The sequence below is a fragment of the Nuphar pumila genome, chromosome 17 (assembly GCF_984573655.1).
Source record: "Nuphar pumila chromosome 17, dmNupPumi1.hap1.1, whole genome shotgun sequence".
In the NCBI taxonomy this organism is placed as follows: domain Eukaryota; kingdom Viridiplantae; phylum Streptophyta; class Magnoliopsida; order Nymphaeales; family Nymphaeaceae; genus Nuphar; species Nuphar pumila.
The window spans coordinates 7,979,590-7,995,729 of NC_143265.1; the positions used below are offsets into that span (position 1 = coordinate 7,979,590).

Here is a 16,140-nt window from a genome sequence, read left to right on the forward strand (position 1 = left end):
TAAAATGGCCTTTTTACCCTTCGCACATGCAAATTTCCTCCAAATATGTGAACTTTCCTCTCAAATATTCAAATATGCAATTTTTTCTCAAATATGTAAATTTTCTCCCATACATTTGCAAATTTTCTCTCAAAGTATGAGAATATGTTAATGTCCTCCTAAATATGCATTTTTTTCTCAAAATATTCGAATGCCATACTTATTTTGCGATCCCCCCAAAATATGCACTTTTGAAGTGACACTAAAGGATTTAGTGCACTTTTGAAGTATCGTTATTAAAGGCCCATGGCACTTTTGATGCATCAATAAAGACTTTAGTGTCACTTTTGAAGTGTCGCTAAATGCCCATCATGCTTTTGAAGTGTCAATTTTTTTAATAACATTTTTTTTATTAAAAATCAGGTAAGGAGTACAAGCAGGAAGACATTTACAAATGTGAAAGCATGTAGGAGGACATTTATGAATGTGTTGAAGAAAATTCACATAGTTGAGAGAAAATTCACAAATACAGGAGAAAACTCACATATTTGGATATTTGAGAGGGAAGTTCATATATCATGAAAAATTCACGTGCAAAGGGAAAAAATCCTTTGACAGCCAAAAAGTTATTGATTTTAAAAAATTATAGGGTCTTTTTCAGAAAACATGTCATTTTTGTTGCACACGATCATTTTTCGAATAAATAAAGTAAATGATAACTTTTAATGTCCAATCAAATTTCAAAATATACATTTAATGCCTAAACAATCAAATAGTGAATAAATATTATAATTATAATAAAAACAAAAAAAATCAAAAGAAAACTAATTTGGCTGATTTTCTAGAAAATCAGTGAAGAAACTGTTCGATCTTCATCCAACACTGCCTGAAATCGTCTGAGCAAACCTGAATATGTTAGATGAACTTCCAAGAATCGTCTGCCAAGATAATTGGCAGAATTATAAAGCAAACCTATTATGGTTTTTGAACCTGAATATATTAGATGAACTTGCAAGAATCTCTCAAAGAAAATCTACTATGGTTTTTGAACCACAATACCATATGGTTGTACACACTTTTGTATCCATGGATCTAGCCACCAAACGCTGTATTATAAGCGTACAGATGGTTTTAACATGATTTATTTACCATGTTAGTAGGTTTAATTATCTATAATATACCAGAAGATTCCAAGACTGCAAAATTAATGGCACATGATTCATGAAGTTGAGGATGGTTAAAAAAGCTTCAAAGCATCTTGTTCAGGGAACTTTAACAAATGAAAATAGTAAATAGATCAAGCTAAACATGATTCAAAAGTTAATTCTTGTCTTATGTAAATCCGAAGCGTACCATCATAAGCTATGGAGGTTTTATACCAGAATAGATTAACCCTGTGTGGACGTGTGTACTAACTTTGCTTGAAATGACCATATCACTTTTACAAGCAATGACATTTTTGAAATATATACTTACCTTTTAGGGTCCATTTGCATGTTGCAGAAGATGCAGAAACAGAATAGGACCCCCCCCCCCCCAAACGGGAACACTTTCTGCTCCTTTTCCACAAGCAAAGGGAAGCCTGCATTTGTTTTGCCTCTGGGCCCCACGGAAATGCACGCCCATATATGCGTTTCCGCAGAAAGTGCCCACTTTCCGTGACAAGCAAACAGACAGTTATGGTAAAAAAAAGTCACATTCACTTAACACTAAACTCAAAGAAGTTTATACAGGACAAATGCTATTTGTATAAACTTAGGCACATAAGATGACATCATAAAACCGAATCCTCAGCTCTTGTTATGCTTTTGTATAATCAGAAAATACCAAATGATTCTTGTAACATTGACAATGAATTCACTTCTTACTAAAAAGGCCAGAATTCAGGTCCTTCAGGCTTCTTCACGAATATCTGATTGTATTCGGGCCGTGAAGTCTGCAAAATATATTTGTATATCCATCAGTTTCACTAGTCAGAAGTGTGAATGCAGCAATTTTCAGCAAAGTGAGCATCCATCAATAAGTTTTTATTCATACTGAAGTGAGTATCAAGATCTGATGATAAGCTTTGGGGTGTTCAGATAACATGTAGATTAATGATTAATCTGGTTAGCTGTAAAACTGGTACAAAGAAAAAAAAAATCCCCTAATGCAAAACACAGTCTCTGAAAGCACAGAAATATTGTTTGGAAGATCGACAAAGAACAAGCAACTGACGCAACTTTGAATAACTGTTTTTTTGAATGATATTTAACCTACTTTTGTGGGTTTTTTTTTCTTATGAAACAACATATCAATTATCATCATCATTAACTTGTGCTTCTTATTCATCATTATCATCACCACCTTTAGTACCATCACTTTCTCACAACGTAATTAGCATACCCTTCATGTTATAATCCCTGTCACCCCTCTATCGCTTTCATATCTTAGCCATCAACAACCACCATCACCATCCTCTCTGATCCCCTTTTTTTATCCTTTTCTAGCCATAATTCGACCATGGCTAGCTGCAAAATGGCTGGTAGGGTGCCGTCCAGGTAGGTTGGCACTATCGGAGCTATTTTTTGGCCATTAGTTGAGTAGACAATGGCAAAAAAATCAGCAATAATGGGAACACCATCTAACCCCCAGAGGGTGATTAAAATGGCCAGCCAATGGTCATATGAGATGGAAGGTGGAACCAACAGGGGTGCGCATGGTTGGTAGGAGCTGTCAGTGCACGTCCTTGTGGTGGGACATTGCATGTTCAAACCCCAGCGGTACGTTGAATAATAACTGGTGAGGGTCTGCCTAACCCCAGCTTGCCTTTCAAAAAAAGAGATGGAAGGTGGAAAGAGAGTGATAGAGGGTCGGCATCAATAAATGGGGTTAACCCTAGGGAAAGAACCAGAAAATTTATATAGGAGGGGCTGATCACACACACACACACACACACACATATATATATATATATAGATAGATAGAGAGAGAGAGAGACCCGTAACATCGAACACTTTGAGTGTTCGACATTACGTCGGACGAGCGCACACACGATCAGCAGCACACACTTGTCTGAGTTAAAACAGCCTTTAGCGGCGGTCCGCTAAAGCTATTTTTTCTGCCCAGTGAATTAGCTTGACCACGGCTAATTCATTTTTTTAACACATCAACGAACGAGTGTCATTCATTCGAGGATAGTCCATTCGACATACTAGAATATGAGAACTGAAAATATGAGAACTAATGTGTGAACCGCGATTTTCATGAATTTTTTGTTGTTTTCTCTTGAATCTAACTGTATGGATGTGATCTATATGTTTGGTTTTATAAGAACCCGCTCTTGAATCATCCGATTTTGATGCATAAACGAGAATTTTTTAAGGCTTTAAAATCAATGGCTCATAATCTTCATAAATATTCAAGCATTCAAAAATCCCATTTTTTCATCAAAAATACACAATCCAATAGTTGATTCCTAGCAAATTCACCATGCCAAGCACATCCACATAGTTGGATTTGCAAGAAAAGTGTTGGAAATGCCCATATTTATAGTTCTCATATTCTAGTGACTATATATATATATATATGAAGGTATCGACTATGTAAAGATGTATATATATATACATAGGTCTCATATATGTATCTATATGTATATATATATATATATATATATAATGGTTTTTCTTATGTCACACGGACTCGGCTAGAGAGGCGCCGCACCCGAGTCGACACGGGTGCGGCTTCGGACATGGCCCGGACTCGGTCAACGCCGAGTCAGACTCGGTCAACGAGTCGAGGCCGAGTCCGTCCTTGTTTTGGACTCGGTCAACGTTGACCAAGTCCAAAAATGTCAATTTGTAGGATGAAAAAACTAAAAAAAATGAATTTTTATATATTTTTTATTTAAAAAAATATAAAAAAAGGTTGTGTCACAGTGCACAGTGTCGTGCACAGTGCACAATGGACTGTGTTGTGTCTTTGCACTTTTTTAATATATATATATATATATATATATATATATATATATATAGCTGAGTGCCCGTGTCCAAAAATTTTAAAATCGCGCCGCACCCGTGTCGCACCCGCACCCATGTGACATAGGTTTTTTCATATTTTTTATTTTTTCATTTTTTTGTATTTTTTTGTATTTATTTTTTATTATTTTTAGCTAATCCTAGCTAACCGTTAGGATTAGCTAATCTAAAGGCTAGTAGGAGGGCCTCTTTGTTTATATATTGGGGACTCTATCCCCCTTGTATGTTATGCATTCTTTGTGTATTTCAGACATTAACAAAATATTATTTTTTATTTTGTGAGTGCTCTCTTGGTGCGTGACTATTGTGCCCTTAGTAGCCCTTGTGAGTGTGCTTAGTGGCCCTTGTGTTTTTTCCCTTAGTGACTGATTTGGTGGATTATTGTGCTCATTGGACTCGTGTGTGGGTGTTCACTTCATTACATGATATCAGAGCCATAGAACTCTTGATCCTTGAAGTTGGCGATCCTATTGCATCTTGAAGTGGAGAGGTTGTGGTTCGTGCACTCGTGGATCTTTCCTCATGTGTTCGTGATTCAAGTGCTCATGTTTCTCTTCTACTCTACCTTCTCTTTCTCTCTCTTAGTCTTCATCTATGGAGGACAAGGAGAGTGTCACCGCCGGGCCCATCAAGCTTAATGATACAAATTACATGATGTGGTTTTCTATCATGAAGCACCACATTTGGGGCAAAGGCTTGTGGGGGTTGGTGAATGGTTCTGATTCAAAGCCTAAACCCGTCCTCACCAATGTCGACAACAGGAAGGATATAGAGCTTGAAGGAGAAGCAATGCTATTAAAAATGCGCCTCAAGGCGCAAAAAGCAAGCATCGCCCCAAGGCGAGGCCCTTTATGCCTTGAGGCATAGGCATATAACGTAAAATCCTTAAGGCATACACTTTATGGGTTATAAGGCACGCCTCAATGTGAGGTGTGAGCCTCAATTAATCCATGTCAAATGGGGGTCAAAGATCACCATTTGACCAAGATTTTGGGGGAGGCCCGACCGACCCTAATTAGGGTCGGGCCTGTTAGAATGGACCACCGTACACGTGAACTGCAAGAAGGAAGCAGGCATGATGAAAAGAAGAGTTGCGACAGCAAAGGGAGACTCCTTTCTCTTGGGAGTTGTGCCCTATTCCATGTATGTATTTATATACAAAAAACAAAAAGTGGGTTGGATCAATTATGATTTGGATCCATACCCGAATACATTAAAATTACATATTACATCAGAAACAGAAAACCCGATCCATATTAGAGACCCAACTTCAGTTTTATGATACAGTCTTAATATCGTCCCTCAAGTTGTGCATGGTCCAATACCATGGATAACTTGCCTTTGAGATACCAAAATCGTGCACTCGTAAGTCCTTTGGTAAGAAGGTCAGCAACCTGATCTCCTGTTGGTACATAAGTTGGGATATTTTCTTTGTCCTCAACTTTCTGTCGAACAAAATGTTGATCGATCTCTATGTGTTTTGTTCGACCATGGTGGATAGGATTGAAGGCAATTTGTATGGCAATTTGATTATCGCAAAACAGATTTGCAGTGTTCACCCTCTCTCCTATTTTGGTTAATAAATGTCTTAACCATGTAACTTCAGCAGTAGCGGATGCCATGGATTGGTACTCAGCTTCTGTACTGGAACGCGCAACAGCACGTTGCTTCCGACTACTCCATGCTATTAAGTTTCCATCAACATAAACACAATACCCGAAAACTGATTTTCTATCGTCTGGATCTCATGTCCAGTCTGCATCTGCATACACTTCAAGTTGTCTATGTTCTCCTTTTGTCTTTGATTGATGATAAACAAGTCCATCTCCAAGAGTACCCTTCAAGTACCTAATAATTCTTTTAACAACATTCATGTTCTGTATATGGATCATGCATGAACTGAGAGACTTGATTCACTGCATACACAATATCTGGCCTTATAAAAGTAAGATATTGAAGCATCCCAACTAATCGACGATAATACTTTGGGTCTTTATATGTCTCCCCATCCTGAGCACTGAGTTTATGGTTTAACACGCTAGGAGTATTCAATGACTTGCAATTCCTCATTCCTGATTTCTTCAAAAGATCCAGAGCATACTTGTGTTGGGTCAACAAGAGACTAGTATTTTGTCGATCCACTTCAACCCCCAAGAAATATCGTAGAACACCTAGATCCTTCATTTTAAACTTCTGACTCAATAGGACCTTTGTGGTCTCTATATGCTTACAAGAATTTCCTGTAATAATAATGTCATCTATATATATGAGGAGTAAGATGTTGACCTGGTGTTCTCGAAGGATAAACAATGAATGATCAAGTTGAGATCGAATGAATCCATATCGTTGTACTTCAATGGAGAAACTGTCAAACCATGAACGTGATGTTTGCTTCAGTCCATAGATGACTCATCACAACCTACAAACATGTGTCTCAGGATTGTTTTCTGCATAACCAAGAGTCTGCTCCATGTAGACTTCTTTTAGATAACCATGTAAGAATGCATTTTTAACATCAAGTTGACTTAGAGGTCGTCCATGCTGAACCGCTAAGGATAACACAAGTCGTATGGTTCCCATTTTTACAACTGGACTAAAAGTCTCGTCATAGTCTTCTCCATATGCGTGTGTGAAGCCTTTAGCGACAAGTCTTGCCTTATGTCTTTCAATGGATCCGTCAGGTTTGTACTTGATCTTATATACCCATTTAGACCCTACAACATTCTTATCCAGTGGCTTAGGAACTATTTTCCAGGTCCTACATTCATGCAAGGCTCTCATTTCTTCATTCATAGCATCTGCCAATTTTGATGATAAGGAGGCTTTAGAAAAATCAATGGGTTATTCTTGTTTTTCAACCTGCGCAACATATAACTGCATTTCTGTGGAAAAGTACTCGTAACTTACCCATCTTTCAATTGAGTGTCGCTCAGTTGTGTGGGGTGTAACTCTTCTCCCGGCATATACTGCCCCTTTAAACCTTCTGTCATCTGCAGTGGGAGACATAACAAATTCCTGAGCAGCTGTCAACATGTTCCCTCTAGATCCTGCATTGGTTTCCATGGGTTCACACTCATTTATCACTGTATGACATGGAGCAGAGTTATCCATCTCCAGTTGATCAAATAACTCATTTGCAAGCCACAACTGATAGCCTTCTTCTTCCTTGTTTGAGTCTTCAACATTGTTCTCATCAAAGACAACATTTCGTGAGACTTTAATGTGTTGAGTGTCTGGATCATAGCATCGATATCCTTTATGTTCATCAGCATACCCAACAAACTTGCATCTACAAGCTTTATCCTGAAATTTGTTACGTTGGGAACTATCAATATGAACATAGCATACACATCCAAACACTCGCAATTGACTGTATTGAGGTTGGGTACTAAACAATACGAAATAAGGAGTTAAATAATTTAATAACCTCATTGGTAACCGATTTATTACATAAACCGCAGTGTGAAATGCTTCTGTCCAAAGACTTTAGGGCACTTTCAACGATATGCCGATGTTTTCTTTTCGTGACCCCATTTTGTTGTAGCGTATGTGGGCAATATATTCTATGCCTTATCCCATTATTTTGAAGAAATTAAGTAAATTCCTTTGATAGATACTCTTCCCCTCCATCACACTGAAAATGTTGAATATTTGTCGAGAATTGATTGACAACAAGAGCATGGAATAAACAGAAGAATTTGAATACCTCAGATTTGTATTTCATAAAATAAATCCAAGTGTATCTGGTATAACTATCAATGAATGTGACATAGTAACGACTACCAGACAAAGAGGATTGTGGAGCAGGTCCCCAAACATCAGAATGAACAAGTTCAAAAGGAAAAGAAGTTCTTTCATTTATTTGATTAAAAGGAAGCACATGACTCTTACACGACTGACAACTAGAACAAAGTAAGCCATCAACCTTATTACACTGACTTGACTTTGAAATAAGACTACTCAACACTAATTTCTCAAGAGAGGAATTATTACAATGACCCAAACGACGATGCCAAATATTTGACTTATTATACGAGGACAGACTTAAACAATCTTTAGATGAATCCAACTTGAATGGTTGACCAATGGACGATTTTGGTCCAGCTCTACGAACAGAAAAAAGGAGCTTCTTTTAGGATATACATGTTTCCCTTTCGTTCTCCCTCAACGAACGTCTTCTTCATGAGTGGATCCTTGACATAGACAAAAGAAGGAGTAAATTCAATGCAAGAATGAATGTCATCAACTAGTTTAGAAACAGAGATGATGTTTTTGACAATATTAGGAGAATGAAAAACATTGGACAATTTTAGGGAACCATCGAAAAGAGGAATATTCACATTTCCAGTGTAAGTTATTGGATGGAGAGCTCCATCTCCAGTTTTAATACTTGCATTTCCATGATAAAGGATGGATTTCGAAATCTTACCAATGTCTCTTGTAACATGTGTTGCAGCTCCAGAATCAATGTACCAAGTTCCTTGATCACCCTGTTTAAAATTTAATCCTGACAAAGCTGATATCAAAAGATTCTTGACATTGTCTTCATCCCATTGATTTCCTCCAGCTCTTCCCCTGCTTGACGATCCTGTCATATTCATTTTACCTTTGTTTTGCAGGTTGTGCCAATAATTTGCCTTGATATGTCCCTTTTTGTTGCACAAATAACATGTTGGAACATTTTTAAAATTGTGATTTCCAAAAAGGCTCGATGTGCTAGGCGTGGGTAACAATCCACGACCCCCTTGATTATTCCTTATCTGTCCATGTCCTCCTCGGAAGTAACCACGTCCTCTCCCTGAATTTGTCCCTACAAACAATACTTCTTGGTTTCCTGAATTGTTGCCTACATCTTCGCCTTTGATGGAAATTTCATATTGTAGTAATTTCGCCCGAAGATCTTCAAAGTTAGGAAGTGAAGGAAGACACAAGAGAGATGTAACCAACATGTGATAATCTGACCCAAACCCGTTTAGCACTTGTTGAACTTTATCCTTATCAGAAATCATACAACCCACCATAGTCAATTGGTCTGCGATGATCTTCACCTTGTTCATATACTCTGTAAGAGTCATGCTCCCCTTTCTTACAAGTTGAAACTCACTCTTCAAATGCATAATTCTTGCTTCTAAAATTTGTGAATGCTTTTGCAAGTTGTTCCCACAGCTCCACCGCTGAACACTCATCTGGAATACCTATAAGAACCTCTTGTGAAAGAGTAGAGGTAATGTAGGCTACAACAGCCTGATCTCGTTTTCTCCAAGCAGTAAATTCAGGGTTTTGAATCAGCCTGTTAGAAGCCTCTCCTTTATCGTTCATAACTTCCTGCACAATAAATTCTGGTGGTGCAGAAATCGTTCCATCTAGGTGTCCATAGAGGTCGAGACTCTTAATAAAAAGCAGTATCTGCCTTTTCCAGGTCAAATAGTTGTTGTTATTGAATTTTTCATAGATAAGTTGACCTAAAAAACTAGATGGCAGGGTAGGAGAATCCATGAAAACTAAAATTGAAACAAGGAAAATATGGCAAACGAACCTGTCTGACTGCTGCCAAATACTCAAGGATTAACGTCAGATCTAAGATAGATTCTGACGGATGGAATATAAATGCAGGAAAAGTTTGGAAGGAAAACTCAAGCTGGATTGTAACAAAGGTAGAAGGAATAGAACTAGAAGAAAGAATTCAGATCTGAATTTGGGTTCAGATCTAAACAAAACGAGAATATTTAAACTGGTGAAAGAAATCACGCCTGGACAAATTTAGGCATCGGGAATCTTCATATCCAAGACTGATAAAAGAAATCACATAGATCAGATCTAGAGTCAGATCTGCAGTCATGCAAGATTTGGGTTCAAATCTAAACAAACGAGAATGTTCAAAACTGATAAAAGAAATCACGCCTGGACAAATTCAGGCCTCGGAAGTCTTCAGATCCAAAACTAATAAAGGTAATCATGCACGATCTGATCTAATCGATCAGATCTGGAGTTGAACAACGCTCAGATCTGTGAACAGACCTGCAGTCACACAGGGTCTGATCTAATAATCAGATCTGTCCCGATCGAGGGTACAAAAATCTATATTGAGATAAGAGAATAACAAGACCTTAAACAGAAAAATATTGGTGAGAAATAGAAGGACTGGGGAAGGATTCAGATAGTAGAAGAGAGAGGAAGAAGAAAACTGGAAGGCACTACTCACCTGGAACGTCGGTCTCTATGGACACCTTCTTTGGAGACAATTCAATGCACAAATGCATGGTGCTCTGATACCATGTTAGAATGGACCACCGTACACGTGAAGTGCAAGAAGGAAGGAAGCAGGATCAAAAGAAGAGTTGCGGCAGCAAAGGGAGACTCATTTCTCTTGGGAGTCGTGCCATATTCCATGTATGTATTTATATACAAAAAACAGAAAGTGGGTTGGATCAATTATGATTTGGATCCATACCCGAATACATTAAAATTACATATTACATCAGAAACAGAAAACCCGATCCATATTAGAGACCCAACTTCAGTTTTATGATACAGTCTTAATAGGGCCTCTCTCTCTCTCTCTCTCTCTCTCTCTCTCTCTCTCTCTCTCTCTCTCTCTCTCTCTCTCTCTCTCTCTCTCTCGTGTCTCATCTCTCCCTCTTTTCTCTCACCTTTTGACTCTTCCTCTCTCTCGTGTTGCGTCTCCCCTCTCTCGTGTCTCCAAAAGAAAGGGATACAGGTACCGCCCCTTCTTCTTCCTTCCATTTATTCTTTCTCCCCCTCTTCATTTTTCTCTTCTCTTTGTTCTTGCTTCCCTCACTGTTTCTTCCTGTTTTTCTTTTTCTTCTCCCCTGTTGTTCCTCCCTTCTGCTCACCTCCTCCCTTTTCTTCCTCTCCTTTCTTCTTTCTCACCGCCTGTATTTTCTCTTTTCCTTTTTCTTCCCCCACTATTTCTTCTTCTGCTCCCTTATTCTTCTCACCTGTTCTTTTTCTTTTTCTTCTCTCCTTCTCTTCCTCCCTTCAGCTTGCCTCCTCCATCTTCTTTTGATTGTTATTTGTATCTTTTTATTTTTTTGAAGTTTTATTAGATGGATTTTTACTTTTCTGTGAAAGCATGCATAGTTAATTTTGTTGAATAATTCTGTGAAAACATGCATAGTTAATTTTTCTGTGAAAGACTCGATGAACGTTAGAAACTTAGATGTACTAGATTTTATGGACTTTCTGGTATCCAACCTTGAATATTCTAACAACATATGATAAAACATAGCTCTAGATTGAAAAGCAAGAATTAACACTCTAACTTGGAACCCAGTGCATGAATAGCATCTTTACCTCTAATTCTTTTAGGGTCTTTTATGATTATCATGGTCTGTTTGATGTTTATCTCATTAGTCTGTGATATGTAGGAAAATTTTGCATGTGATCCTTGCTCATTTTTTAGCTATTGTTGTGTGTCACTATTGCTATTTCTTTTGTGTACCTGTTTAGGTTAGTCTTAAGTGCAAGTGAGTTTTTCAGTTCTGGAAGCATGTAACATGACATCTTTTATTGTTTGGATCTTTGAGAAAGTAACTTTTAATTTGATGATAAGGTAATAGAATTTTCCTATACTCATTGCTCTTTGAGCTTTTTTGTTCTATACTTATCAACAAACTGTGAGGATCTAACTTTCTGTTACAGCTATTATGGTTAGTAAATCTGTAACTAAAAGTCATGAATCTTTTCCCTGGCTATTGGATTTATTTGTTTGTATGAGTTGATTGAGGATATTTGCTAACTTTTGATTTTTGTTCTACATCTTCTGCAAGCAATAGTATAAAGTAGTAAAATGTGTAAGCTGAGAAAAGTTCTATATCTCTTTATTTGTGTTTTTATATCTAATTGTAATTGATTGTTCATTTGTTTGTCTTTATAACTCTAAATTATAATTGATTCTTTGTTTTAGTCTTTTCTTATATGCAAGTTTTGCAGTTGAACAAAGAGAATTGGAATAAATGTAGGAAGGGATCATGGAACTAAAGTTCCAAATTCCACTAAGGATCTCAAACTTGTTGGACACATAATTTGCAATTACTGTAAAAAAGATACTAGAGGTAGCATTTTAAGACTAAAACATCACTTAGTTGGCACAACACATGGTGTAAGTGCATGTCATGATGTTCCACCTGATGTAGTAAGGTTTTTTAAGAATCATCTAAGGGGTCAGCAGAAAATGAAACAAGAAGAGCAACAAAGCAAGTTAGAGATCAGGAGAAGTGTTTATTTTGGTTCGGCATCATCAGCAACCGATAATGTGAATGTCAGTCGATTTAACAAGAACATGCACAACTGATCCCATAGACCAATTTACAAGCAAAAAAGCATAACAAACCACAATTAATACGACATTCAAAAGGAATGAGAGAAAAGACATATGTCGTGCCATTAAAAGGTTTTTTTATGCCAATATGCTATCATTCAATCTTTGCAACAGTCCATATTTTAGTCCAATGGTAGAAAGTATTGCAAATCATGGGCGAGGATTCAAACCACCTTCTTACCACAAAATCAGAACGTAGATTTTGAAAGATGAGATAGACTCTACACATGAAATATTAAGACTTCAAAAAAGAATGGACCAAAGTTGGTTGCAGTATTATGGCAGATGATTGGACAGACGAAAGGAAAAAAAATTTAATTTATTTTCTTGTGAACAAATCATCATTAACATCAGGGACATGACAAAAACATTTGAAAATTTATTTAAGTTGTTTGAAAAAGTTGTTAAATAAGTTCATAAAAAAAATGTAGTGTAATTCATTACATATAATGCATCAAATTATGTAACAACTGAAAATATGTTGACAGTAGGTAAAACATGTTTTTAGACACACATGCGACACATTGTCTGGATATGGTGTTGAAGATATTAAAAAAATATCCAACAAAAAAGACAAAATTTCAAGATATATCTATTGTCATGCATGAGTATTAAATTTAATAAGAAAGTTAACAAACAAGAAGAAACTTTTACGTCCAACCGTCACTCGTTTTCCCACATCGTATCTCACGCTTCATAGCATTGGATGTTACAAGAAATAATTGAAGTCGATATTTTTGTCTTCAAATTTTAGATCATCTAATTAAGATAAGAAGGTGAATGCTAAGAATATTGTTCATATTGTTCTTAATTATCATAAGTTTTGGGTTGTTATATCTTATGCAATTAAAGTTATGTTGCCTCTCATGAAAGCATTGAGATTAGTGGATGCAGATGGGCCTATTATGGGATTTTTGTATGAGGCAATGGATATAACAAATAAAGAAATTGCTTTGAATCTTGGTAACGTGAAAAGAAAATATAAACCTATTTGGGAGATCATTGACAGACGATGAGATTTACAACTCCATAATCCTTTGCATGTAACTGCCTATTATTTAAACCCTCAATTTCATTATGCTGACAATTTTAACCCAGATGAAGAAGTTATGAGTGATTTTTATGATTTTATTGAAAAATTGGTTTCTGATGCAAATGTTCGATTGAAAATTATAACACAAATCAATGCATTTAAAAAGGCAAATGAGTTGTTTGGCAAAGAGGCAACCATTACAATAAGAAAACTAAAAAATCCTGGTAAGTTTGCAATGTTTTTATTGTTTTTATTAAATCCATGCATTTAAAAATAAAAGGAGTTGTATCATTATTAATGTTATTATTATTTTTTTACTTTTTTATTTGAATGCAGCCGATTAGTGAAATTCATTTGGACACAAAAATCCTGAGTTGATGAATTTTGCAATTCAATTTCTAAGTTTGACGTGTAATGCATCGGGCTGTGAAAGAAATTGAGTACCTTCTCATTGGTACATGTCACAATGTGACTCTGTATTTGTTTTTAAATACATTTCTATAGGTTCAATTATTTTTATAATTGATTATCAATTATTTGGAATTAAATGTGCATTCAAAGTAGAGAAATATACTTAGAACAAGAGAAGATGAATGCATTGATTTTTGTTATGTATAATATGAAGTTAAGGGAGAGAAATATGATGATGATGGCTACCAAAGACCCTATATGTCTAGATCATAGACTCCGATGAGGACAAATAGAGAAGGAAAGCCATTCTCTGGGGTGGAAGAGATGCATGTGAAGTAAATCGGATGGATTTAACAACCTATCTATGAGCTATGAGAAGATTGAATCAACCAAACAAATGTTTTGAACACTGCAAAAGATGATTTCACTCTACTTTCCACTATCAATCATTTCTGCCGCTAAGAGACTAAATCCACTAATCATGATTTATATACTCACCATCTAATGGAGTTCACAAGTTAATAACTGCCACCTATGGAAACAACATTAAGGAGGCACCTGGGCACAGGTACGAGTACAGAGGGTACGACACGGCAATTCCAAAAAATGTAGGTATGGGGACACGGCTATATATATATATATATATATATATATATATATATATATATATATATATATCACATAAATACAAAATAAAATAACTTAATATAATTTATATACATATGTTATATCTAAAATATATATTATATACTGAAAATATAAAATTATAAACTGAAAATATAATTATAAATTATAAATTGAATACAAACTTGTATGTACGGACAGTAAAATGGTGTGTCCAAGTGTCGACCTCTGTACGCAGGTCCTTGAAAAGGGTACACATAGAGAGTAGTTGATCCAAATGGTTTCGGGGATAAATTGGGGTTGCTGAAACAGTTTAAGCAGCCTCCCAGCAGTTTACACTGTTTGATTCCCACCAGCGGTATCAGCCTACTTTGGAAAGGACTACCATAGCACCGGCCCAACCGCAGTCCACCTAAACAGATTGAGCATTATTTCAGGGATCTGCATCCTGCCTGAAAGCAATTCTTCAATCCACCCTAATAACTTACACCAATCCTCTGAATCAAAGAGACCAGACAACTTTATACACAAGGCTTTCGACCATACAGAGGTGAGCTTCTCATGAAATGTCTATAACAATCAAGCTTCTAAGAAGAGAAAAAACAAATTTGCATTCTTTCTTTGCCTTCCTACTTCTGATCCTTTCTTGCGAATCATTTGGGGTGTGTTTGGATTTAGGGATTTACTGAATTTGAATTCAATTTCACTAAATCCTTTGGCTGTTTTTTCAGCCACAAAGAGTAACTTTGTGGGATTGGATCCAAATTCCACAGAAATCCTTGAATCCAAACACATCTTTACGGAAACAAATTGGATTTGGAACAAAGATTCATCACCACGATATGAAAAATCCAACCAATGCAGGTGAAATGACATTATGAAAAGGGCTAAGTGTACTCACAAGATCTTTGAAGATAATGAACGCGATGACGAAGAACAAGAAGAAGAGAATCTCAAACTCTGCCAATCTCACAAACGCGAAAACCGAACTCACTGCCCTTGTGAGCAGTGATTCGCGAACCGGTTGAGGCCTTCTACGCATTGTTCCGAATTCAAGAACTGCCCTGTTCGAATAGAAAAACTGAAAACCCCAACTATTACAAAAGATTTGAGGACACAAAGGTTGGTTGGTTATGAAGATTGGAGGAACAATTCCTCTCACCACCAACAAAACTCATGTTTAGATCATTCCATTCCCCACATGGAGCAATGAAAACATGGGTAATGTTACCAAGACCCTTTCTAAGTTTTTACAGCAAGCCGTGCTCAATCAGAGCATGGAACTACAATCAAGAACCTAAGAAACACAATCAACGATTGGTTACTGTGATCAAGCAGAGAGAGAGAGAGAGATTACCTCGGTAGTCTCCGATGGAGAAGGATGAGAGCTGAGACTTTAGGCGAGAGGGCTTTCCCTTTTAGAAAATTTTAAAACGGCCCATAATTAGATACAATTTCTGAATTTGGTCTTTTTTTTTTTCAAAAGCTCAAGTAGAGGTCAAATATTTGGGCTTAAGCTGTTAAAAGAAAATAAAAAATCCTATTTTTTTTTCTTTAGGGTAGGGCATGTTTGATGGCAGAGAAAGTTTCTTTAAGGACAAATTTTCCTACTTGTGTGGGCCCCACATGCATTATCAAGGAGAGGGTAAAATCCTCCCACAATTTTCCACTTTTTTGTGGGAAAATGGAGATAAAAAGTGGTTGTGTATTTATCTCTAAGTGTCACCAGAATGAGA

The 16,140-nt window shown here is 36.6% G+C and overlaps 1 protein-coding gene across 1 annotated transcript; it reads right to left on the reverse strand.

Moving 5' to 3' along the window:
• Nucleotides 1-1,662: 1,662 nt before the first annotated feature.
• On the reverse strand, nt 1,663-15,810 carry LOC149811537 (GRIP/coiled-coil protein). Its single transcript, XM_089993765.1, has 3 exons — nt 15,762-15,810; nt 15,306-15,468; nt 1,663-1,915 (listed from the first exon to the last, which is right to left on the reverse strand). The coding sequence occupies exons 2-3, from the start codon at nt 15,444-15,446 to the stop codon at nt 1,847-1,849; spliced, it is 210 nt and encodes a 69-aa protein (XP_089849891.1). The 5' UTR covers nt 15,447-15,468; nt 15,762-15,810; the 3' UTR covers nt 1,663-1,846.
• Between the last annotated feature and the right edge of the window lie 330 nt (nt 15,811-16,140).

Coding starts and splice junctions, on each gene's coding strand:
- LOC149811537 (XM_089993765.1), bottom strand. CDS start 15,446: ATGCGTAGAAGGCCTCAACCGGTTCGCGAATCACTGCTCACAAGGGCA. Junction 1,916..15,305: donor TCATTATCTTCAAAGATCTT/GTGAGTACACTT, acceptor TATATTTTGCAG/ACTTCACGGCCCGAATACAA.